The sequence below is a fragment of the Molothrus ater genome, chromosome 13 (assembly GCF_012460135.2).
Source record: "Molothrus ater isolate BHLD 08-10-18 breed brown headed cowbird chromosome 13, BPBGC_Mater_1.1, whole genome shotgun sequence".
In the NCBI taxonomy this organism is placed as follows: domain Eukaryota; kingdom Metazoa; phylum Chordata; class Aves; order Passeriformes; family Icteridae; genus Molothrus; species Molothrus ater.
Window position 1 is genome coordinate 5,321,299 of NC_050490.2, and position 23,629 is coordinate 5,344,927.

General features: G+C 39.3%; 1 protein-coding gene across 1 annotated transcript in view; it reads left to right on the forward strand.

The window, feature by feature from the left end:
- Positions 1-23,629, forward strand: part of TRPM1 (transient receptor potential cation channel subfamily M member 1) — a 77,740-nt gene that overhangs the window by 39,140 nt on the left and 14,971 nt on the right. Inside the window, exons 4-22 of the mRNA XM_036389927.1 lie at positions 2,432-2,511; positions 3,242-3,437; positions 3,708-3,921; positions 4,620-4,744; positions 5,407-5,578; positions 8,005-8,179; positions 9,693-9,816; positions 11,590-11,662; positions 12,486-12,586; positions 13,432-13,605; positions 14,255-14,389; positions 14,673-14,723; positions 16,211-16,351; positions 16,957-16,986; positions 18,201-18,490; positions 18,984-19,212; positions 20,654-20,776; positions 21,115-21,246; positions 23,234-23,362. Coding sequence (XP_036245820.1) covers positions 2,432-2,511; positions 3,242-3,437; positions 3,708-3,921; positions 4,620-4,744; positions 5,407-5,578; positions 8,005-8,179; positions 9,693-9,816; positions 11,590-11,662; positions 12,486-12,586; positions 13,432-13,605; positions 14,255-14,389; positions 14,673-14,723; positions 16,211-16,351; positions 16,957-16,986; positions 18,201-18,490; positions 18,984-19,212; positions 20,654-20,776; positions 21,115-21,246; positions 23,234-23,362 — 2,694 coding nt within the window. The remainder of the gene's footprint in view (positions 1-2,431; positions 2,512-3,241; positions 3,438-3,707; positions 3,922-4,619; positions 4,745-5,406; positions 5,579-8,004; positions 8,180-9,692; positions 9,817-11,589; positions 11,663-12,485; positions 12,587-13,431; positions 13,606-14,254; positions 14,390-14,672; positions 14,724-16,210; positions 16,352-16,956; positions 16,987-18,200; positions 18,491-18,983; positions 19,213-20,653; positions 20,777-21,114; positions 21,247-23,233; positions 23,363-23,629) is intronic.

Genomic DNA, 23,629 nt, shown 5'->3' on the forward strand with positions numbered 1-23,629 from the left:
GGTAAAGCAGTATTCACTGGCATGGTGTAACAATCCAAACTGATTTGATATTTCTGGGTTGCATTTTCCAGTATTCTCTACAGAACAGTTAAGTGTGCAGCATCTGTTACGGTTTTTATTGTGAAAAGTGTTTCCTGCACTGTGGGATTGATTCGGGCTTTTGTGTCAAGGAGTTACCAGAGACCACGCAGAATTTGGAAGTTTTAATCAGGTGGGGGAAGGGAATATGTTTAGAATATATAAAATAATAAAACCAAATTATTTAAAAAATTAAATATGTGCAATTTTAGAAGTACAGAAATTATGTAAGCTCTGTAACAGGTTCCTGTTAAGCTCATTTGATAATGTTACAGTTCATTAACTAATATGGTGTATGTGAGAAGCAACAATGCTGGACATAGTTATGAAACAGCAGTAAATTTGTACCCTTTGTACATTTGTGTACTTTTGGAATAAGTTTGAAAAATTACTGTAATTCAAATCAAATGGACTATTTTTGGCTCTCTGAATATTTTGAACTGCCTACATACCTGTGAAGTAGCAAAATCTCATTCTGAGCAGGTAAATGGCATTTCTTTGATTTAACCATCCACCTCCACATACCACAGAGCCTCAGGGATCTCACTGTTGGAGATGTTTTCTCTGGATTTTTCTAGAACTGGACTCTGATGGTATAGAACAAAAGCATTTTCTAAGCTTCACTTCAAATAATAATATTGCTAAAATTTGTCATTTTGTAGCAGCCTTGCCAGAAGATGTATGAAAAGAATCTTCTCAATAATTTTGGAAGAAAGGCTTTTTCATTTCATTTGAAGAAGGAATCTGTGGAGTCAAGACAGAAAAGCTGACTAAGTCCCACAGCCTTTCAATATTAAATATAATACTCTTTACCTTCTTATTTTGCTACATGACCAAGCCCTTTATGCTAAATGCCTGAGATACATGCCTTGGCATTCAGAAAGCAAGTAAAGCTGTAAGCTACAGGAAGCTTTGTGAGCTGTTATTTCTTCCTCACTGTAGTGCTGTGAGGTCCCAGACAACTCCTTCTAAAATGACATGAGATGGTCCTGCCTTGGTAAATCAGCAAGATGGGAATGGAGAGCAGAACTGCAGGATCTCCCAGGCCACTGACTGCCCAGACTGGCTCAGAGGCACCTGAGAGAGGTGAATGTTTGTGTGCCTGAGCAATTAGGGACACCTTTTTAATGAAGTAGAAGCTTGGTTTGGCAACTGCTTTGCAGTTACTTGCAATGAGGGAACTTCAAGTAGTCCCCTGTAATTTTAGATATTGTGGAGTAAATGAAGAAGCCAGATGGGAAGGAACAAGTCAACAAACAAAGGCGCTTCAGAGACAGCTCTTGCCTTGCATGAGAAAGAAAGATGAACTCTGAACGCCCTTGTTCATCAAGCTGCAGCCTGTGCGACACTCAGAGTGGGGCAGGTCTCAAAGTGGCTGACAGACATCTGCAGCTGACTTTCTTAAGTCAAAATCAGCAATGATTTTAGTTCTTTCTCTAGGAAAAGTCCCTTTACTTTTTTTAAAGTTTGACTGAAAGTTGTTGTGTCATTTTTAGCTTCTGTGTCTGCAAAAATTTAATTTCACTGCCATAGCACAAACCAAAACGTACAACATTTGCTTGCAATTTGAAAAGGACAATTTCATAATTCAAACTCAGAAGAGGCAACTTTTATCAGCAAGGCAAAGGTATTGGTATCATCCAATTGTGAGTGGTTTTTAACATTTTTCATTTCTTTAAAGTTAAAAGGCTTCTTTGAATTCACTTTTTAAAATTGGTTTGCAAGTAGGAAAATAGGCCAAGACAATATGAAGGTAGTTTTGTTCCTTCTGTTTCAAAGATACCCAAAGAGTTTTGTGTTTTTACTGTCACAGGGTATTTCAATTGAAAAATGCTCCTTCCAAGACACATGTCATTCAGAGTAAGATGCCTTAGGAAAGACTGGAACTTGATTTACAGTAGGAAAAAAATTATGTGAGAAGATAGTTATGAAGGGAAAGTTACTGAGGAGAACTTTCTGCGTACAAAGAATGATACTAAAGCATTATTTGGAGTAAATACTATTATCTATTTATTTCACAATTTATGCTGATTTTCCGTGCTACATTGAGTCCATTTACTGTTTACTGCAGTAGGAAGGAGGAGGTGCATTTTTTGGTAGAACTTGAAACTTCAAGACCATCTTTCTTGAAAATTCAAGATCAAACAGAAGGGTTTTTACAGACATTTGAGATTTTAATTTTATCCAAGTCATAGAAATTCACATCACTTCATGAGTAGATGTATCTGGTGTTTAAAACTGATGTAATGAATTTAGTAGCTGAAAATAGAAGGTGAATGTTGCTGTATCTGCCACACAGAAATATAACAGTATGTTTCTTTTTCTTTTTTTTTTTGCCTTTCTCTCTTTTAAGGGTCAGAAGGCTTGGATAGAGAAGACCTTTTCTAAAAGAGAATGTATCTATATAATTGCCAACAACAAAGACACTACCAGGTAACATTTGAAATTTTTGTTTCAACAGAAAAGCTTAATACCAGAGAAATTCAACTTTGTTTGGGTTTAGATGTGTGAAACCCAGTTCAGTCACTGTCTGTAAAGGGAGATGACAGGGGAACAAAAGCACAAGTCATGCTTGCACTCCAGTCTGCACAGAGCCATGGGACATGTCTCACAGAGATGAGAGATGGCAAGGCTGGGAGCAGGGAGGCAGTGAGTTGTTAGCTCCTAACTTTGCAAACCATAGTAGATTCATAGTGAATTCTGAAAGCAAGGTGCAGCAATGTGGTGCCATCCTTCACAGTTGGTATGATATTACCAATGACAATAGCAGATGGGGGGATTTGATTTCTTATTCTAAATATTAATATTGCTCCATGGGCTAGCTGCATATTGTGGTCCAGCTTGTGTGGATAACAGAACAGTTAATGTCACATGCAAGCTGTCACCTCTAAGTAAGAAATAGGTGGTCACTGCTCCTGTTCTGCATTCTTCCTCCTTGCCTGGCCTTTTACCTAGAACAGCTTTCCATTGCATGACACAAGTGAAGTGAATTTTTTTATCTTTGCATGTTAAAAAATACCTAAGCCTGTTCATTCTGGCACATATGTGTATGTGAGAGGTGTTTTCTATTATTCCTCTTGGGCAGTTGAAAATCCAGTTTCTGATTTATTTTTTTTATATGGAAGATACCTTAATCAAAGTCACTTCATATTTTACCCTCCAGGTGCTGCTGTGGCCAGCTCATTAACCAACATATTCCACCTCCTCCAAGTATAACAGCCAATAAAAATGAAGAAGAAATGAAGCAAGTGGAAGCTCAGCCAGAGAAATGGTCTGTCAGTAAACACACCCAAGCATACCCAACAGATGCCTATGGAAACCTGGAATTCCAGGGAGGAGGACATTCAAATAAGGCCATGGTAAGGGGCATAGGGTACCCTAAGGTATTTATTCATCTGGTTTCAACAGACTCTTGACTTTTCTTAGCAGTAAAAGTAACAGCAGTTCAAACTTCTGCAAAATTCTCTTTGTTTTTCCTCTCTTCTGAAGAAATCCAAACTTAGGTTTGTTTCTTTGTTTGAAAATTGTAAAACTCTCTCTTCAGGATGAAAGGCAAGCAGTAACCATTCTTTGCTCAGAGAATTTTTCTGAACAGGTTGAGTGACAGCGTTACACATTGCTCTTTGCAGTACATCCGTGTGTCCTATGACACTAAACCAGATTCTCTGCTGCACCTCATGGTGAAAGACTGGCAACTGGAACTGCCCAAACTCTTAATCTCTGTCCATGGAGGCCTCCAGAACTTTGACATGCAACCAAAATTAAAGCAAGTGTTTGGAAAAGGTCTGATAAAGGCTGCCATGACCACAGGAGCTTGGATTTTCACTGGTGGTGTTAGTACAGGTAAGCAATTGCCATCACTTTTTGTTTACTTAAGAATTCAGTGATGTTCATTCACTAATCTTTCCCACAGGCAGAAGATTTAAGTCTACATGAACGAGTCATTACCCACTAGACCAAAAAAGGAGCATTGTAGTCATTTGTGTTAATCTCCTACCCAGCCCAGACCATAAGATTTTCCTGGGTCAGTATTGATTTGCATTACTCGATGTTTCCCCTGAAAACAAATTTCGGCCTTGGTTTCAGTAGCAAGGTATCTACCACTAGCTCTAATACACTTCTTTTAGTGCTTGGTTATCCTTGTAGTTAAGAAGTTTCCTACTCCAAATTTAACTTTGGTGTGGTTTTTTTGTACAAAGATCTATTTATTACTGAAAGTGTATTTCCTGCTTGTCATGGTTTGTGTCCAATGAATAACATACCTCAGACAAGGGTACAGATTTCACTGTGGCAAGTTGGTAACGGGGTAAGTCTTCCACAGACTTCACTGAATTCAGCACAATGATGTGAGAAGGTCATGGGACTTACAACACAACCATTACAAAATAAAAGCACAGTTGTCTGCATTGCATCTTCTACTATAAAATACCAGTTTAGTAGTGAAAGCAACACAGTAGCTCCCTGAGAGACAAGAAGAAAATTCTGTTGTTTAGTGATCAATCTAAAGTGCCAAAAATGCATTAAATTAATTGTACCAATAGGTGTCATTCGTCATGTGGGAGATGCCTTGAAAGATCATTCTTCCAAATCCAGAGGACGAATATGTGCCATAGGAATTGCACCGTGGGGCATTGTAGAAAACAAGGAAGATCTAATAGGAAAAGATGTAAGTGTTTAAGGAAACAGCTCTGTGAAAAATACATTGTTAATATTTCTGAAATACCACTTTTTTCCATTTCTAAAGCAGGCCTAGAAGGTGAAATTGAACAATTTTGTGAGAACACCTGTTGTTTAAGAATATTTCTCAGATTGTCATAAATGACCTCAAAGTAAATATGGAATTGGTGAGGTTTCCATTGTTTTCATTAGTAAAGACCTCTCTGTGGTGACAGTTTTACATCCTAACTTCAGTGTGGCACTCTTGAGCCTTCTGTAAATCACATAAGGGCTGGCATTTATCATAGGGGGGTACTCTGGAGTGGCATATGAATTACTAGGAACTCCAGATGAGAATGTATTTTCTAATGCACTAAGAGGATTATGTAACAGCACAGTGTGTGAACAAGGAGAGCATGGTAATGAGCTTAGGGGAACATGCAGGGGAGTGCACAATCTGACTGTCATCCTCCAAAGAAAACAGTGCTGTCAGGAGGACAGATTTGGAATGTAAAAGCAAGCTCCATTTCTAATTCTCCTCTGGTTTTTATAGAGATTTGCTTGGTTTGTTTCCCCAGAAGACACTGAGTGTGCCTCTCTTGGGTGGTGTGGGGTATTTTCCCATTTGATTCTTAGTTCTAATCTCAGTGCATCTCTCCTCTTGACACACAGGTAACCCGAGTTTACCAAACCATGTCAAACCCTTTAAGTAAGCTCTCTGTGCTCAACAGTTCCCACACCCACTTCATTCTGGCAGACAATGGCACATTAGGTAAATATGGAGCTGAAGTCAAGTTACGGCGTCAGCTGGAAAAACACATTTCCCTCCAGAAGATTAACACACGTAAGTACGAGTGGGGCAAACTGTGACCATAACATCTTGAAGGGGGGTAAGGAGGGCTTGAAGCACTTGAAATTATGGAAATTAAAGGCTTCTTCCAGCTCTTTCCATGGAAATGTGATCAGGACTGTGTGACTGGAATGGAACGTGTACTGTTTGATAAGTGGTGAAAGAGCCCACGTTGAACCAGGCAGGAACGCCATGGAGTAAAGATTGCATAAAGGGATGAGGAAAAATTGGCAAATCATAGTGAGGAGAAGCTTCAAAGCAGTGAGAATCTAAGGAAAAGGAAATGCAAAAAATTTGTGCACTTCTAGGCTAGAATTCAAAAGCATCAGTAAACACACAGAATGAGGGGATTTTTTACAGTTCCTGTTTACAGGAATCCTGTGCAGCTTAGTGATTTCTGATTATGAATGCTCACACATTTTATTTTCTCTTTTATATACGGATTTGTTTCATTTGAAATATCTCACTCAAAATTCTTTGATCTTCCTGATAAACTTAGCAGGCATTTTGATTTTTAATGACAATTAAGACAATTTCACCTTAATGCTTTCATATTTAGAGTTTTGTGCAGTTTGAAATTTCTTCCAGCTATTATGGCCTCTTTAAAATAATTTTCTAGAATTTTTCCCATTGTTATTTAGAAAATAATTATTTTAAAATATATATATTCATTAACATGTAAAATAATAATTTTAAAAGGTTAGATAGAAAATATATAAACTATTTAAAAATAACTCCACAACCCTAATTAAAAATGGTCCAAAAAATGTTAATAGTCTTTCAATTCACACATCAGTTAAGAGCTACTGGAGAATCTACATCAGTTCTTCCAGTTGCTTTTCTTCCCTCTTACTGGTACCCCTGTAAACTGTGTAAGCCTCTAAAAATAAGAAAAAAGAAACATCCAGAATGGCAATAGCATTGAACTCCACAGAAGTTCCTTATAGGGTCTAAGTGCTCTTTTGGGTAGAGCAGAAAACTCAATCAAAGTGGCAGGTAAAGCCACAAGGTGCAATTAGAGAACAGCCATGAGGTATCCAAATGTTCTGGGAATTCTTGAAGTGCTGCCCTCTGCCTGTGGTGAGCCTGGGAAACAGCTCAGGGAAACGCTGCCCCTTGCCTTTGAGCATGGAGGCAGTGCCAAGTGCTGCTGCCCACAGATGGAAACAGCTCAGCCTGCTTTTGTCATCTTTGTCTTCTGCAGAAGTGCTGGCAGAGCTGGAAGGTTGTAAAAAGGAGCATTAGCTTGAAAGATCAGGAATTCAGGGCCTAGAGATGGGATGTTCTGTGCCATTCCTTTTAATGCACTGGGGCATGGGGATATCAGCTCTGGTTTAGGTAGTGTTTGATGGTTTTTGTCATGAGAAGGGCAAAGCTAGGAATTACACATAGAAGCCTGTTCTGTCAAGGGCTGCAGTACACCTGCTAGTTACAACATACAGGGAGTTGTTTTGTTTCTTCTTAATCAATCCAAGCACAGGCACCTCTGCTGGAAATCTCAGGAGGAATCACTAAAGATTTCATGAACACACAGGCCGGCCCGTGCTCTGTGACTCCTCCTTATCAGAGCTGGGGTGTACTGACAGGAGGATGTGAGGAAGCTTCTCCTGTCACTGTGCATGGTGTTCCTGTTCTGCAGAGAGGAATCCAGGTTGAAAACATGAATTCTTTCACGCGTTCTCAGCCAAACAAAAAAGTGCATCTTTATAAAGCACTGGTCATTTCACAGGTTAAGAACTGAATTCGATTGCTTATGATAGTGGAATTAGTCAGCATTCAGGTAATGTTTTGTCCTTCATTTCCCCAAGTTTCTTGTGACTCAAGGCTACTGAGACCATGTGACCTGTGGGCTTCCCTTTGTCATCCTATGCCTGGAGATCACAGTGAGGCAGGGACAGCAAAGGGATGCTCAGCTGTCGTCTCTTCCATCGGCCAGCCATTTCAGCCTCATGATAAAAACACTAATTCCATTTTTTATCTTAGGAATAAGTATAGGTATGTCACCTCACTGAAGACTTCCCTAGGTAACCAATGAAGAGTAAAGCATCAAAGGCTGGGAGCCATCCAAGCAACAGCGAAGCTGATGAAGCAATAGGACAGGCATGTTAGCTGCTTTATCTGTACCTGGTGTCTGTTGAGAGAGCTTACAAACATCCACCATCACTGAGTGGATAAGTTATCAGCATGGAGCTGATACAGAAGCAAGGGCAGAGAGACATCTTACTCTTTTCCTTTTGGGCTTGGGAAACAGCATATGGATATTTTTGCTCACATTGGCCACAAAATGGCCATCATTTTTCCTAGGGGCTCTGGTTGGAAGCAGTGCTCTAACACAGAAATCACATCCACTTATCCCAATTTCTTAACTAAGTTTCAATGACACTTTTTTTTTCTTGTTTCTGTTCTTCTGGTTTTTGCAGGACTGGGGCAAGGTGTTCCTGTGGTTGGGCTCATAGTAGAAGGAGGTCCCAATGTTATCTCCATTGTCTTGGAGTGTCTGCGGGAAGACCCCCCTCTCCCGGTGGTGATCTGCGATGGCAGCGGGCGAGCGTCAGACATTCTGTCATTTGCACACAAGTACTCAGAGGAAGGAGGGTAAGGGTTCAAGATCTTCACCAAAGCTGTGTAGGACTGTATGCCTTGCTTTCATAGAGCTTCATTAAAAAAACCCTCAAGGACAAAATGCTGCTAGCAGAGGCATTCTGCTGTCAGCCAGCATTTGTTGCCCGTTTGGTCTTAGCCACTGAAGTTAGTGAGTAGAAGTTATTACCACTTTGAATGCATGTTATGGTCCTTTGAAATGAGCTTTCTCTCAGCACAGCACACTGTTTTACAAGCTCCATCAGGGTCTGCTGCAATATTCTTAGTGCTGGATGGAGCATGGTAGAAACAAGGACAAGTTCCCAGGAGTAACTCTTCAGGCCAGGGCTGAGGTTAATTAGTGCATGGATTTGCAAAATTTGTGCTGCCTGATTCTGCTGTGTTGTGTGAATGAATTTCATTGTCCACTGGCCAGACCAGTGTCCAGCTGTGGAAATTTTGAGCTTCCTTCATTCTCTTGCTTTTGCCTTCCAGGCAAACACCTTGTATATTGTCTTAATTAGGTTGTGGCATACCTGTCTTGTGCTGAAGATAGAACCTATTTCCTATACTGAAGTTGAAGCTTAGCTTGGATTAAATATTAAGCAGACAAGTAGTGTTGCAAGCAATGTGGATGTTATTTGCTGAATTAGGAGAGCAGCTCTTATGCTGGATTTTGTTGGTGTTTAGACATAGCACATATTTAATTGCACCAACAGTATTTATGGTCAGCAACTTTCCTTTCTGTCTAACAAGCTTCCTTAGTTTAGATCAAACTCGGCTTGCTTTTTTTTTTTCTCTTATTCATTTTTCCAATCACCTCCTAGGTAATTGAAAGAGCTTATCAGGATCAGTCTTCAGAGATGTGCTCACTGCATGACTTTCCCTCCCAGTGACAGTGCATATGATGCAGTGTCCAATTTTCTTCTCCAATAATTGTGATAAATGTGTTCATCTAGTAAGGCAGATCTATAATGAGAATTTTTTGTCAGTCCAATCATTTTCTCACAGTGAATTTCGAATTTTACTACATCTCTCAGGCACCTGCTGGTAATGTTTGCCATAATCTGAAAACACATGTGTTTTATTGGGAAATGGATGAAGATTGAAGGGCTGTTTTGTAATGCCTTGGGAGAGAAAACATTCCTGACCTTTCTATAATGTTTTCAATCTAATTTCTTAAGTTATCTTTTGGATTGTTTATTTGTTTATCAGTTGGGTATTATGAGGTTTCAGATGCATTAGCAAGTTCAGTCCTCTGTTTAAGACCATAACCAAGGTGACATTTCAGAAGTGTGGAGTATTTTGGGGTTTTTAGCTATATGCAAAGGGAGTTGGAACATTTAGAAGCAAAGATAGGGGCCCTGTATAGCCTAATGATAAAATCCTGAAGACTTAAATTGTTAATAGAAGTATATCTGTAATATATAAGGTGAATAATTGGATATTATAGTTTCTTAAACAGTAGGCCTTCCAAATATATATTCATTCTAGCAATGTCCTCTTTTATGTCTCATTTTTCATTTAGGATAATAAATGAATCCCTTAGGGACCAGCTTCTAGTTACCATCCAGAAAACCTTTAACTACAACAGGAATCAAGCTCATCAGCTGTTTGTCATTCTTATGGAGTGCATGAAAAAAAAAGAACTTGTAAGTATCCTAAAAATAGTTCACAAAGGTGATTTCTGTGACCAAACTTTATGGAGTACTTTTAAGTGCCATTTTCCCAGGGTTATAGTTTAAGCTTTTTTTCCCCCCATATAGCTGCATTAAATGTACACATTCATTCATAAGCATAGGCCAAGAAGGGATTACATCTTCTGGAAAGTCCCAAAACCAAATTTCAGATGCTTCTCCTGTGTAAATTGGTAGGAATCTTTTTCCACAGACTTCAGCAAGGCAGAACAAGACACCAAGAGAAATGCACTAAACCCAGGATCCAGTGCCAAAAGTGGAGGAAGGATAATTGAAGAAAGGGTTCCTAGGAGCAAAAAGCATTCAGAGTACATCAACACATTTTTGTTTTCTGACATAGTTACTCCTTAACAGCCTTTCATTCCACGGAAAGGGGCTTGGCAGCCTGTTGAAAGAAACTGAAGCATTGTTTTCCTGAAGATCCCCCCCTTCCTTGCTCCTGATTTGCTGCAGGTCTGCTGTGTGTGCTGCAGCCCTCACTCAGGCTCCTGCCTGCCTCCCACATCCCAGCTGCAGAGAAAAGTGTGCTCAGGAAAAGAAAACCTTTGACATTCACATCTGTGGTCTGGAAGCAGTATATTGAAACTGCATTCACTATGTCCTTGCAGGCAGAATGAAATCCTGAGAGTTTGAGTAATTCTTTCTGTGAAGTTTTGTAAATATGATGCCAAGATGAGTTGCATACATACACCTTCACTGGATGTAAAGTTGATAGTAAACATGACTCTGATGAGCTAACTGAAAAGAGAATCAGCCTTCCTAAAAAATTGGTTTGAGAAAAGAGAAGAAGAGAGCCCACAGCTGCTTTAGTCAGACTGTTTTGAATTTAAAATGTGCATCAGAGCATGCCTGGTTTACTCAGCAAAATTAAGACACTAGCTGTGCAGCCTAAGCAGACTTGTGGTTCTGGTTTTCTGTTGATAGTTTTGTCTGTTCTTGCTAGTTAGTAATATTTTTCCCGTAGTTCTTCTTTTTCTAATGTCATGTATCTTTGCATTCCTGCAAAATATATTCCAACTCTTGAGAAAATTTCTATTCTCAGTAGTAAATGTGAGTAGCTGCTTTTGGAAAATGAAGAATTTGAGGTTTTTTGGTCTGCATTTGGTATTAAGTTTGTTAACATAGAATATTTGGTTATTCTGCTTTTGAATAATAAGTCATCTAGTATGTAGTTAAATGGCTAAGCTTTACATTAATTACTATTTTTAAAATCATTGAATTGCAATAGACTGAACTAAGCAAATGTGACTAAAAAGAATTGCCTTTTTTTTACTTGATTCTGCTTTTTTAATTGTCACATGTAACACATCCTGCAGCTAAAAATTGTTTGAGTGTTATCATCAATAAAATAGATGCTGTGATAATTATCTTGGCTAGCTAGCATTTCCATTTCCATTACTACTAGGAAGTAATAGAACCATCAGAAAACAATTGGTTTTGCATGGCAGTTTTGTCACCATATTTTAGAATACATGGGTTTGGTAAAGATTTTTCATTAAGTTTGTCATGTTCACCAATGCAGGGATATTTTAGGATAACTTTCACTGAAAGAATTTAATTAAACACTTCTGTGAAAACCAAATTTCAAAGAAAAATTTAGTCGAACTGTACTTTTTGAAAAATCTTAAGTTGAAGGGAATAATGAAGCAGCACCATTCTGCCCCATTTTCTATGCACATGCTCAGTGTCTCTCTTTGCTGTGCTGTAATTTTGTGTGCTTGCTTGTAGATCACCGTGTTCCGCATGGGCTCGGAAGGGCAGCACGACATTGAGATGTCCATCCTCACTGCTCTCCTCAAAGGTGGGTGTTCCAGGCACTCTGGAGGGCTGCACAAGCATCCCAAGAGGACATCCCTATGCACTGTCTGACGTTCACTCTTCGTGTTTCAGTCTTTGATTTCTTCACTTGGATTTTAATAAGTGCCTGGGTGTGTTTGTTAATGTTCAGATTAACATGAAGCATAAAATCTAGATTGAAAGTTTTGTGTGGCTTTCCTCCCCTGAAATCTTGGGATGGATGGGAGTGCTGCAACAACTGTACTGCTGATACTTCAGCTCATTTTATTGCAGCTCTAGCATACTTTAATAAAGTTAGGGGAAAAAAGTGGGAAGATGAAAGACTGTCTGGATTTTTGCAGATCTCAGATTGTGCCATTTAAACCTTAGAGCAATAGGATCAGTTCCATATTTAATTGGGGTTTGTTATGTTTGCTGAGACAACTGTTTTCTGTCTGTGGGTAAACAGTAGTTGATACAGGTTCTATATGGGATCTCTGGAGTCCCCAAATTTACACTTTTATGTACAGTATCTGCCAGAGGAGCTGAGAGGAGTCTTTAAGAAGAGTTAAATATCTGTCTTTAGCATCAGAATAAAAGTCAAGATGGAAGCTTTAAAAAAAAAAACAAAACCTGAGACAATCTCATTAATCCTTTGGAAATTAGGATTATAGGGTTAAATGGAAGATGCTATAATTTGATTGGATGAATCAACTGCTTTGTGTCAGAATTATTCTAATGGTAGTATGATATGGAGCCAGACTTGCTGTTTCCTAGTTATTGCAGAAGGTTGTCCAGTGTTGTTTCATCATGTGTGAAATATGAAAGCTCTGTGTGTTTCTGTTCAGGTACCAATGCATCTGCTCCAGACCAGCTCAGCCTGGCTTTGGCCTGGAATCGTGTAGACATTGCACGCAGCCAAATCTTTGTCTTTGGACACCACTGGCCAGTAAGACAACGTTTTCTTTGTTTCTCAGTAGTTTAAATGAGGTTGTGTAATATTTACACCTTGAGTTTGATGCTGCGCTGGCAGCAATGGGGAAACACTGCAGTTCACCTGTGTAATTAAAATCCTTTATTTAAGCTATTTTTATGTCTCACTGTGTTGATGCTTTTTGCTTTGCTGTGTGAACCATCTGATGCTGAATTACTCCAAGGTGTCATGAGGAGAGCAGCAATCCAGTTTTCTTCTTTGTGCAGTTTATGTAACCTAAGCATTATCTGGAGCAAGATAAGCCTCCAAAGTGTGGTGCATGTGTGCCTCTGCCCTGGGCAGACAGGTTGGAAAGGGGAAGGACTTTAGCTGAAGAATAAATGTGTCTTGAGAGGTATAAACAGAAATACTGTCTGCAGAACAGAAATGAACCAGTGAGTGGCTCTCTGTCCTCTCTGCTCTGCAGTATGGATGCTGTTTGGCATCAAGCAGCATTCTTGTTAGGCTCTTTCTGTCCAGCTCTTGCTGCTATTTATTTTCACAACTATTGCTTTCAGAGAGAGCAAAGGACCTGAAGTGTCTCAGTCCTTTCACACTGATTTTATTTTTCAAGAGAAATTCTCCCCAGTCAAGCTCCTTCACTGCTTTGACTTTCAGTGTTATTTAGACTTAACAGCTTTTAAAAAGGGGTAAAGCTGTGACTATGCAGAAAGGCCCTTAAACTTAGAGAAATTACCATTTTTAGTTGACTCAATGTGAGAAGTGGTGACTGGGGGGTGAGCTTGTTAGGAATGTACTCAGTTAAATAGTTCCTGTAAGATCAATTCGATTTCTAATGCTTTAATGCATTATAAATACAGCCTTTAGGAAGCCTTACAGCTCCTGATGGTACAGCTCCTGAGAAGGAAAAGAAATCTCCAGCACCTCAGACTAAAGCAGGCAGAGGGAAAGGAAAAGGAAAGAAAAAGGGAGGAAAAGCAAAAGAAGAACCAGAAGAAGAAACAGACCCAAGAAAACTTGAACTCCTGAACTGGGTAAGATGAAAGTATTCGTATAAAAAAAGTGCTGAAGATTTATTTTTTTTCATTCTGAGGTACAAAGACAGAAGGAAGATGCACATTTTTATTCTGTAGAATGTTCTTTTGCACATTCCCACAAGATCAGCTGTAGATTCTGCAGGAATGCTGTTGGGTGTTTGAGCCAAGAATCCCTCTCTCAACCCATGTGCACCACATGCAGCCATAACAGTACCAGTCAGTACTGAGCTGCAGCATCTTCTTCCCTGCACTTGTCAGAAGGAAATAAGACCAACAGTGAACATCTTCCTTCTGTGAATGTGTTGGTTTAACTTGTTCCTATCATGCTGAGCAAGTAAATCCCTTTTCACATAATGTGTCAGGCTTGGAATGCCTGGTTTAGTTAAAAATACTGAACAAAATGATTGAAAGATACATGTTGAAAGACTGAAAGCTACAATTGTATTGCTAAAGGTTTGGAATTCTCTGCTATCTCTACTCACTTCATGTGGTTAAAATGTTACTTTCTCAATTCCTTTTTACTTACAGACCAACCAACATATATGGGAACTCAGTCCATATCCTAAGTAGTGAAAATGGCTGTGGCTGCTGCCCAACCAGCTCATTTGTATTCATGTGGTCTCCCATTCTCCACCCTGCAATTCAGGTGAACTCCCTGGAGCAGGCTATGCTGGATGCACTGGTCCTGGATCGAGTGGACTTTGTGAAACTGCTCATTGAGAATGGAGTGAACATGCAGCACTTCCTGACTATTCCTCGCCTGGAGGAGCTGTATAACACTGTGAGTGAGCAGAAATGCAAAGAAAGACCTGTGGTATTTTGCCACTGTGTATGTGACTTGAATCACCACAGAAGGGTTTATAAAAAAGGAATATTACGCAGATCTTGATAGAAAGGTGTTTGTCACTGTAGCCCAGTTCCTTCTTTTCACCCCTCTGGGGTGTGATGGCACATGACTGTTGTCTGAAGTTCTGCATAAGCTGCCAGATCACTAATTGTGTTCATGTTTGCAAAAAATCTGAGGAACTGAAGCTATAATGGACCATGAATTACTTTTGTTTCAGAGACTGGGTCCACCAAATACGCTGCATTTGCTAGTCAGAGATGTGAAAAAGGTAAGCAGTGTTACATTTGTGTGATTGCATTAGCCATGTGAATCAACAGTAAAAGCAAGCATAGCATGGGGCCAAGCAGCCATTTGAAATTAGATAGCAGCTGTAAAGAAAAGTTAAATGTCTCCCTGTGTAGCAAAGAGTGATGTCAGTCTGAGTTGGGTATGGCAGTGCTAGTAATTTAAAAACTAAGGAGTTAACTGAATTAAGCTCCTATAGTGGCATTTGGGATTCAGGTTGACACTGTTTCTTCTCTACAAGAAGCTCCCAATGCAGCATTACAAGGGAGGAGTGGAAGGAAAGGCCTGCTAGGTTAACTGGAAGCCCCACTCATGTCTGTAGAATTTATTGCATTTTGTTTGTTTCCTTGTGTGTTTTCCAGTTACTTTTCCCTCACTAGTCCAACTTTTTACCTGGAGAAAATCTCTTCTGTCCTAAATTTGTTACTCATTTTTTTCCATTACATGAAAATTTGTTCATTGTATGTGAGTAGGGAGGGTCATTGTGAGATTTGTTGTATTTTCTCTCTTAGAGGCTTTGAAGCTTTCATTCACTTAAATTCAGCTACATGAAATTGTCTGTTTTAATTTCTGCAGGAAAACTCCCAGTTATTCCAGGGAGGTTCAGATGTGGGGATTATGCAGTACTGTGTTAATGTTTAATTCATATTCATCTGCTTCATAGCTTAACACTTTTCTCATTCAGTGTTGTCACTGTGAGTGTCACTAATGTTCCTCTGCATTCTGTCTGTCTGTCTGTGTCTCCTCTTTTCCATTCCATTTCCATGCTCCCTCCCTCAGCGGCAGTCCCGGGGATTCAGTTGGGTTAACCTGGAGGTGATGTGCTTCCTTAGGCTGTGCTTGTTCCATCATAGCAGCTGCTCAGTGGTGATGTAGAACCAGTCATTGCTGTAGGATGTAGCTTGGACCATGAAGCACCATTTTTTTCCAGTGGAGTCAATACAATTATCCAGTTTTAGCTGTAACTGCCAAAATTAGAGTTTGCCTTTTACTTTGATTCTGGGCTGCACATTAATCATGGTCTGCATTGTAGTCTCAGCTGTAGATAATATGATGAAATATAAGTTTCCATAAAAAAAGTATGTAAAGTATGATTATCAGGGATAGTCACCATGAAATTGCCATGCTTTTATACTGGATTAATGATAATTAGTACAGAGTTTGTTAAGTTCATGAATATAACCCTTGTAAAAAATATAAACTTGTATGGACACTCATATGTGAGTAAATCAAATGAAAATTTGTTCAGAAATATGAATTCTGCTAACAACAAAACCAAGAAGCTATGACCCCAAAAATTTTCATTATGTGAATCAGTTAATTTCATACAAATGTTCAAAGACTGAGCCCAGTGGCTGTAAATAATACCCGTGTTCCAATTTAATTGTGACATATGTCTAGCCAGGCAATTTAATCTGTGTCATGTTTTCTTATACTAAATCCTTATTAAGTTGTGGGTTTTTTTGTTAGGGAAATCTTCCACCAGATTATCATATCAGCCTAATAGATATTGGTCTTGTCCTGGAATATCTCATGGGTGGAGCCTATCGCTGCAACTACACTCGGAAAAGCTTTCGGACTCTTTATAATAATTTATTTGGACCAAAGAGGGTAAGAATTAATTAATTCTAGATGTGGCCATTATGGTGGTGGTAAAAATAAGTAACACTCTGTTTCTTTGTTTTTGTGAAACACTGCATATTAAATTCTAAAGAAGTGCTGCAAGGTAGAAGTTGAAACTCCAAGAGTGAAGTTATATAAGCAAGTTGTAAGACATCTGTGTTAAAGGATGTGAGGACATGAGAGTGGTGAATGCACTGATCTGGAGGTGAATTTCCTCCTATTCCAGTAGTTTACAATCCAAGTATTCCTAACAGTGGTGTGCTTAGAAGCAATATTTTATTTGGCTTTTGTGACAATGTGGTGATTTTAATTCTCAAAGCATCATTTATCAAATTATTCATTTAACTCTTCAGTCTGAATTAAAATCTTTCCTTTGAGTGCAGGATAGATATTTCCTAACCCATTGCATTCCTGCAAATACAATTTAAATGAAGAGTAACTAATTGCAGCACTATTGGTACAATTATTTATAACAGTAAGTTTCATAATAAATGCTGTACATTTGTATTGAAAATGGGTTTGCTTGGTATTGTTTGGTCTTTCAAATTTTCCTCCCATCTAACTGATTTTCTTTTCTATTTTTTAATATTCAGCCAAAAGCTCTTAAACTACTGGGAATGGAGGTAAGTTGGATTTATTTAAAAAACTGGTTTTATCAAAACATTTCCTGGTACAATACCCTTTTGTTTTTATTTGATTTTCCTAGGGTGTAGAGGACCTAATTTTTTGTCCTCCATTTGAGATTTTATGTCCTGTGCTTCAGAGGTGGTAAATACTTTGTGTAATTGATGGCCCCTGAATTTTCCATAGAGGACAGAGGTCACCACTTGCAGTTATTAAAGCTGCTCAAGGAGAAGTACATGCTCAGTTCAGCTGAGCTGAAGAGTCATCTTTGGAAATGGTGTGGGAGGTTGGATTCTGAATTTGGATTTAAATTTTGTTGAAAAATAGTGCATAATGCTGAGCTTGCTTGAACAAGAACTGATTTTGTAGAATAGCAATTTCTTGTACTTGCAATCCACTTCTGATATTGGATCAGTCTACAGTGATGATGAGCTCTGTCTTATATATGCAATGTTCTTCCTATATTTTTTAAACCCTAATTTTCCCAATCATGGCTTTTCTCCCTTCAGGATCCTGCTTCATTGTCACTACTTCCCTTCAGTTACTTCCATGTTGGTTCCTGTAGTAATGGCCTATCCTCCCTATCCCTTTAAGAAATGAGATACTTAATACCTTCCAGGTGCACTGCATACATAGGAGGAGATTGCTTATTCCAAGGTGAAGACTCCCTTTGGTATCTTGCTGTTCTTAAGGGTGCTGTGTGCCTGTCTTTGCCTTTTGCATGTTGCCATGGCCTGCACGTGAGTCAGAAAAGTGCTCTGGTACCTGGAAGATGTGCAGGGATAGACACAGACGTGTGGAATCAGAAATGACAGTGGAGCCTATCTGTAGGGAATTCAGCTTTGTTAGAGTCCCACTGACACTGCAGAGGAATTCAGTAAATATTAATTTGTTGCAGGCCAGCCTGTGCAATTCCAACGAAGTTGGGATCTGTGTACAATGCAGTGTGAAGGGATGCCTGCAGTACCGGGGGGTCTACTGCACTTTTCCAGGATGGGTGACTCGTAATTATTTGTACAAGAAACAGCACCCTGCACAAAAGCTGAGTCTGTGTGTGCTTGCCCAGTGCATGCTTGCATTGCATTCATGGTAGCAAACAGCAAAACCAAGGTAGAACTTTGAGTGTTAATGTGTCCTCTCAGTACTTGTTCCATGCATGGTGCTGTTGTCAGGTGAGCTGTTAAAAGCTGATGGGAACAATTTTTCTTCCCAGGATGATGAGCCTCCCACCAAAGGGAAGAAGAAAAAGAAGAAAAAGGAGGAAGAGATTGATATTGATGTGGATGACCCAGAAGTCAGCCGCTTTCAGTACCCCTTCCATGAGCTGATGGTGTGGGCTGTGCTCATGAAACGGCAGAAGATGGCCCTGTTCCTTTGGCAACGAGGGGAGGAATCCATGGCCAAGGCTCTTGTGGCCTGTAAACTCTACAAGTCTATGGCCCATGAGTCCTCAGAGAGTGAGCTGGTGGATGACATCTCTCAGGATCTGGACAACAACTCAAAGTTAGTAGATGCAGAGCAGATTTTATATCTACTTGCTGAGAAACTTTACTTTTAGTTCAGTACAATAATTTCTAAATGTAGTTTCACAGAATGCCATTTAGAGCCAATTTATCAACTACAGACAAGGAAAAATGTGGTCTTGGGATCTCAAGGCAACTCTAGCAAGGAGAAGACTTGGATTTTTTCAGACAGAATTAATTCTTTCTTGAGCTTCTCCCTGTAAAACTAGCTAGTTCTATTTCACAAAGTTATTTTTAGAATTTACTCCCAGAAATTAAGGGGTATCTGATGCTATCTCTAAACTGCCTTCAAGATGTTTTGGTCTAAGTGAATTCCCTCTGTTCATTAACAGTGTGTTTGGAACTTTTGTCGACTGTCCCAAACTAAGAGATTAGTTGTTCTTGTGGATAAGCATGATGCCCTGTGAACAGAGCTAAAAACCCAAAGCAGACTGATTTCTAAGTCAAACTTCACTGATCTTATCTTGTTCCAGAGATTTTGGCCAGTTGGCTGTTGAGCTCTTGGATCAATCCTATAAACATGATGAGCAGATTGCCATGAAACTGCTGACGTATGAACTGAAAAACTGGAGTAATTCTACCTGCCTGAAGCTGGCTGTGGCAGCTAAACACAGGGACTTCATTGCTCACACCTGCAGCCAGATGCTCCTGACAGACATGTGGATGGGGCGGCTGCGCATGCGGAAAAACCCCGGCCTGAAGGTATTTCTGTTCTGCATCATCTCCAAAGAGAGCTTGGTGGATGCAGCACTTTGCTACACATAGCAAGAGCCACTTATTTAGAAATGTTTCAAGAACATATCTGTTTTAAAGCTAATTTCTTTAGCTTCCAGTTTCAGGATATCTAAGGACTATTACACCATGACAAAGGAAAATATAACTCCATAAAATACTTAGCATGATTGGAATCTGAGAGACAAATTGTGGCTTTCAATAAAGCATGAGATTTGTTAATTGAGAACATGCTTCTATTAAAAATCAGTTGTAGACAAGCAGAAATATTTCCATTAGGGGTCCATGCAATGGGAATAGAGATAAAATAAACCATATGTGGACACATGCTTCTTAAATTGCTTAATACCTTACCAGTTGAGACTCAGTGTTGAAAAGAGTAAAATCTGTGCAATTACATTGTGTGAAACCATGTGATTTTTATTTCCTGCTTCTGTGATTTGATGATGCAGTCTCTCTTACTGATTTTAGTATTTCCTAATTGTTTGATTTACAAAAAAAACCAAGTGATGTGAGGGGGCTCTAAGAAGAGAAACACAAGTGAGTCAACACCAAGGACGCAGAGCAGTGTTTGCTTGTGTGTGTTTTCATGTGAATAGAATCCTTTCTGTGTTGAGTTATGCAGTTGCTGTCACCCATATGGAGGCCCATCCTGCTCACCTCCTTATTTCCTTAATCCCCATTGACAAAGTGCTGTATCTGTTTTCCCAGGTATGATTCCCAAGTTTGCTGACATACACGTTGCACTGTCTCTGCCATTCTCAGTTTATTTCCACTTTCTCATAGCTCCCTCTTAAACCTGTTTAAAATCTTCAGGGAGCTGAATCTGCCTTTCAGATTGCATCATGTTACCTCCCAAATCTGTTTATTAGTTTCCTTTCTTTTTTCCAAAGAATTAATTGACCTCCTGATGTTTGTTCTGGTTTCATTACCTGCCTTATTTTCTCTGCTCCTTTTCTGTACTTTGGCTTGTGTTTCTGTATCTAAGCAATCTCATATAGTAAGAGAATTTTCCCAGGGCTATCTGCAAAGATTCTTTTAGCTTTCATAGTTTTTTTAATTATTAAAACTAATGTTAGTAGGTGTCTGAAGTAACTATAAACTCTAGTTACAAACCTGAAGGCCTCTTTTAACCACTGTGTCTATTCCATGGCATTTCTCTGCACACTAATTTTGGAGCACAATTTCTTAATTGCAGGGTATTTGTGGAGATGGGAGGCTTTCCTGGGTGCTATATGTTAATGAAATACCTTGTTGCCAATGCTTCTTAAGTACTTACTCATTTCTATAGGCTTGAGGATGGCAGAATATCTTGAATACTATACAAAAAAAATATTTTGGGTTGGGACCTACCTTGTTACAAAATCCATAATATAAACAAATATTGAGTTGAATTCTTTCTTGTTCACAGGTTATAATGGGAATTCTCTTCCCTCCCACAATCCTTTTCCTGGAGTATCGCAGTTATGATGACTACTCCTACCAGACATCTAAAGAAAATGAGGAAGGCAAAGAAAAAGAGGAGGAAAATGCGGTCAGTAATTGAGATTATTAGAAAGTTCTAATATCTCAGAACTGCTCATTTTTCTGACTTTTCTGATCATGCTGTAGCTCACTCAGGTTTAAATCTCAACTGCCTCTGGGGGATAAAATCAGTCTCCCAATTATGGGAGAGTATAGACTGGATTCTCAGGGCATGGGAAGTGTTTGTGTAGTTCCAGATTTACAGAATTCTATTTATATACTTTTAAAAAGAGGTGTGTTGCTCAGGGGAATCCCTGCATAGTTAACAGTTGGCTGGGGCTGTGGTTGAGGAAAACTACTATTTTTGCTGCTGTGTATTGATGAAATCTGACAAATTTGGTCTTCCAGGATGCAAATGCAGATACAGGCTCCCGAAAAGGGGATGAAGAGAATGGAAAGAAAAAACAACCAAGCCTTCCAATTGGAACAAAGATCTATGAATTCTATAATGCACCTATTGTCAAATTTTGGTTCTACACAGTAAGTCATGATGATTAAACTGACAGTGATCATTTTTCTCACACCTGTGAAACTCAAAGGATTCCAATGTAAAAGTAATAAACATGTAATAGATTGTTTTACTGACTTTTGTGGAATCTGATGAGTAAAGCACTCTCTTTATTATGAGGAAAATGCACAGACAGTGAAACAGAATGGATAATAACCAAAGCTTACACTGTCAGCCTCTAAAGCTCCTATGTGCTGTGAAGGAGGCTCTGTGTGGAATACACCAAATGAAGTGCAAGCTCCACAATCCAGCCACTCAAATCCAAACTAGGCTGGATTCTCTTGCTTTCTAAAGGACCTGACTCTGTTCTGCATTGAAATGTCCTTTAGGCCCCAAGAAGCAACTGCATGGTGTCATTGCCACTTGCCCTGTTGCTCAGATGGGTGCAGCCTAGATGGGAGCACAGATCCCAGTCTGCTAAGACTTCATAGGTACTTTTAATAAAACAATTAAAAACAATCTAAACTAAAATACTTATTTTTGACAAGCATCTAATTTTCTATTTATTGCATCAAGAATCATCTGGTGTTAAACTGTCATAATTAAACAGAACATCTGCTCATGCTACTGCTGATAAATTTTGGGTGTGCCTTGTTAAAGGTATACTGGTTTCTTATGTGTTCAAGATTAGGATGCCTGATATCTGATAGATCATAGTAATATGCAGGTTTTTAGTTTTAGCATATTTTAATCACAAAACACTTCATTGATCCCTTTCTGCTGCCTGAGTTAATAATTTAAAAGCAAAATTCCTATTTAATTTCAAAGAAAAGTGTTCAACATGGTTTTACAGTGCAAAGAAATTACATTTTAATAGGCTAAAAAAGCCCCAGGCATAAAGGGCCTGGTTTAGAGTCCTTCAGAATTGCTGTTTTTCTTCTTTCAGCAAATGAGATAATTCAGCTGTCTGGATCACATGTTCCACAGCCTCTGGGATTCCTTTAGGTGCTGGAGGCCCCTGGCTGTGCCAGTGTGGAAGGCTTTGCAGCAGGCCTGCTTCCTGCAGAGAAGGAAATATTTTTTCTTGTGCAAGTAAAGGTCTTCAGCAGCTGAGTATTTCACACTTGGCCTCAACACACAGGTTCATATGAATGTCCTAATTAGCACAGTTATTAGGGAACTGAGTAAAGGGGGCTTTGCTTTCCTGCATTATCAGGCCCCTCAGCTAAGAGGATTTTCCTGCCTTCTGTCTGGTGTTTCTTCTCTGGTGATGCAGCCTTCTCTGCTCTTACTGAATTAGGCTTCAGCAAGAAACTTGCTCCTGAGACTGGGAGCTGCCTAAAGTAACCAAAACACCTGCAAACCTACTGTCCATGTAGAAGGATTTAAGTGACAAGTGTAGGAAGAGGGACTGATAAACAAAGTTCATATGCCTCTGGCTTCAGCTGAAGAGTGTGTTCTTCCCAGATGGGCTCAACCACATCATTACAGAGTGGAGAAAGCAAGTGGGCTGTATGGCTCTTTATTTTCCCTACCCCTCTAGGCAGGTGCTGCTCACAGCTTTACTCCCTGTTCTGCCTTGAGATGGTGGGTAAACATTTCACACTGAAAATTACATTCTGTAGAAAACTCCATTTGCTCCCTGAAATATCCTTTGGTTTGTTACTGTTTTGCTTCCAGGTTTGTTTTTTCCCTTTTAAGTCATTGAATCCTTTTGGATTTCTTAACTCTGGGTTTCTAAGGTCTCAGAATTTTTTAGTTTGGCTGGTCACCAAAGGCTGCTGTGCAGCTTGGAGACACCAGCCCCACCAATTTGACATTTACACGAGTGGTTATAGAAAACTGAGTGTTAGCTCTTTAGGCTTACACTAATAATCCAGGACTGTGTAATGGAAATTAGTGGAGACTGGGGTTTTTTGTGTGTATAAGTTATCTCAAGTAACTGAATACTGCCCAGTTTGGAAGGATCCTAGAATGCATCATCTAGAATCCATGAAGGATTTTCCTCTTTTTTGGCAGATATCATACCTTGGTTACTTGATGTTATTTAATTACATCATCTTGGTGCGGATGGAACGGTGGCCATCAGTCCAGGAATGGATTGTCATCTCCTACATTGTGACGCTGGCTTTGGAGAAAGTCAGAGAGGTAAAGTCTGCCCATACCAACAGCTCATAATCCTCAGAATGAAGCTTGCTCTTTATAATGGCCTGGACTTGTGCACAGAGTTGAGAGGTCACCCAGCAGAGAGAAGAATCTTATATTCCAAATATACTAATAACTAAAAATATTCTTGCTTGAAACGAATTTTGCTGACAGTGGAGGGTGTCTGATACTCAGACACCTGTTGGATATGACAAGATTGGTCTTTTTTCATGACCATTTCTTTAAAATGTAACTTGGAGTTTTTTCTAA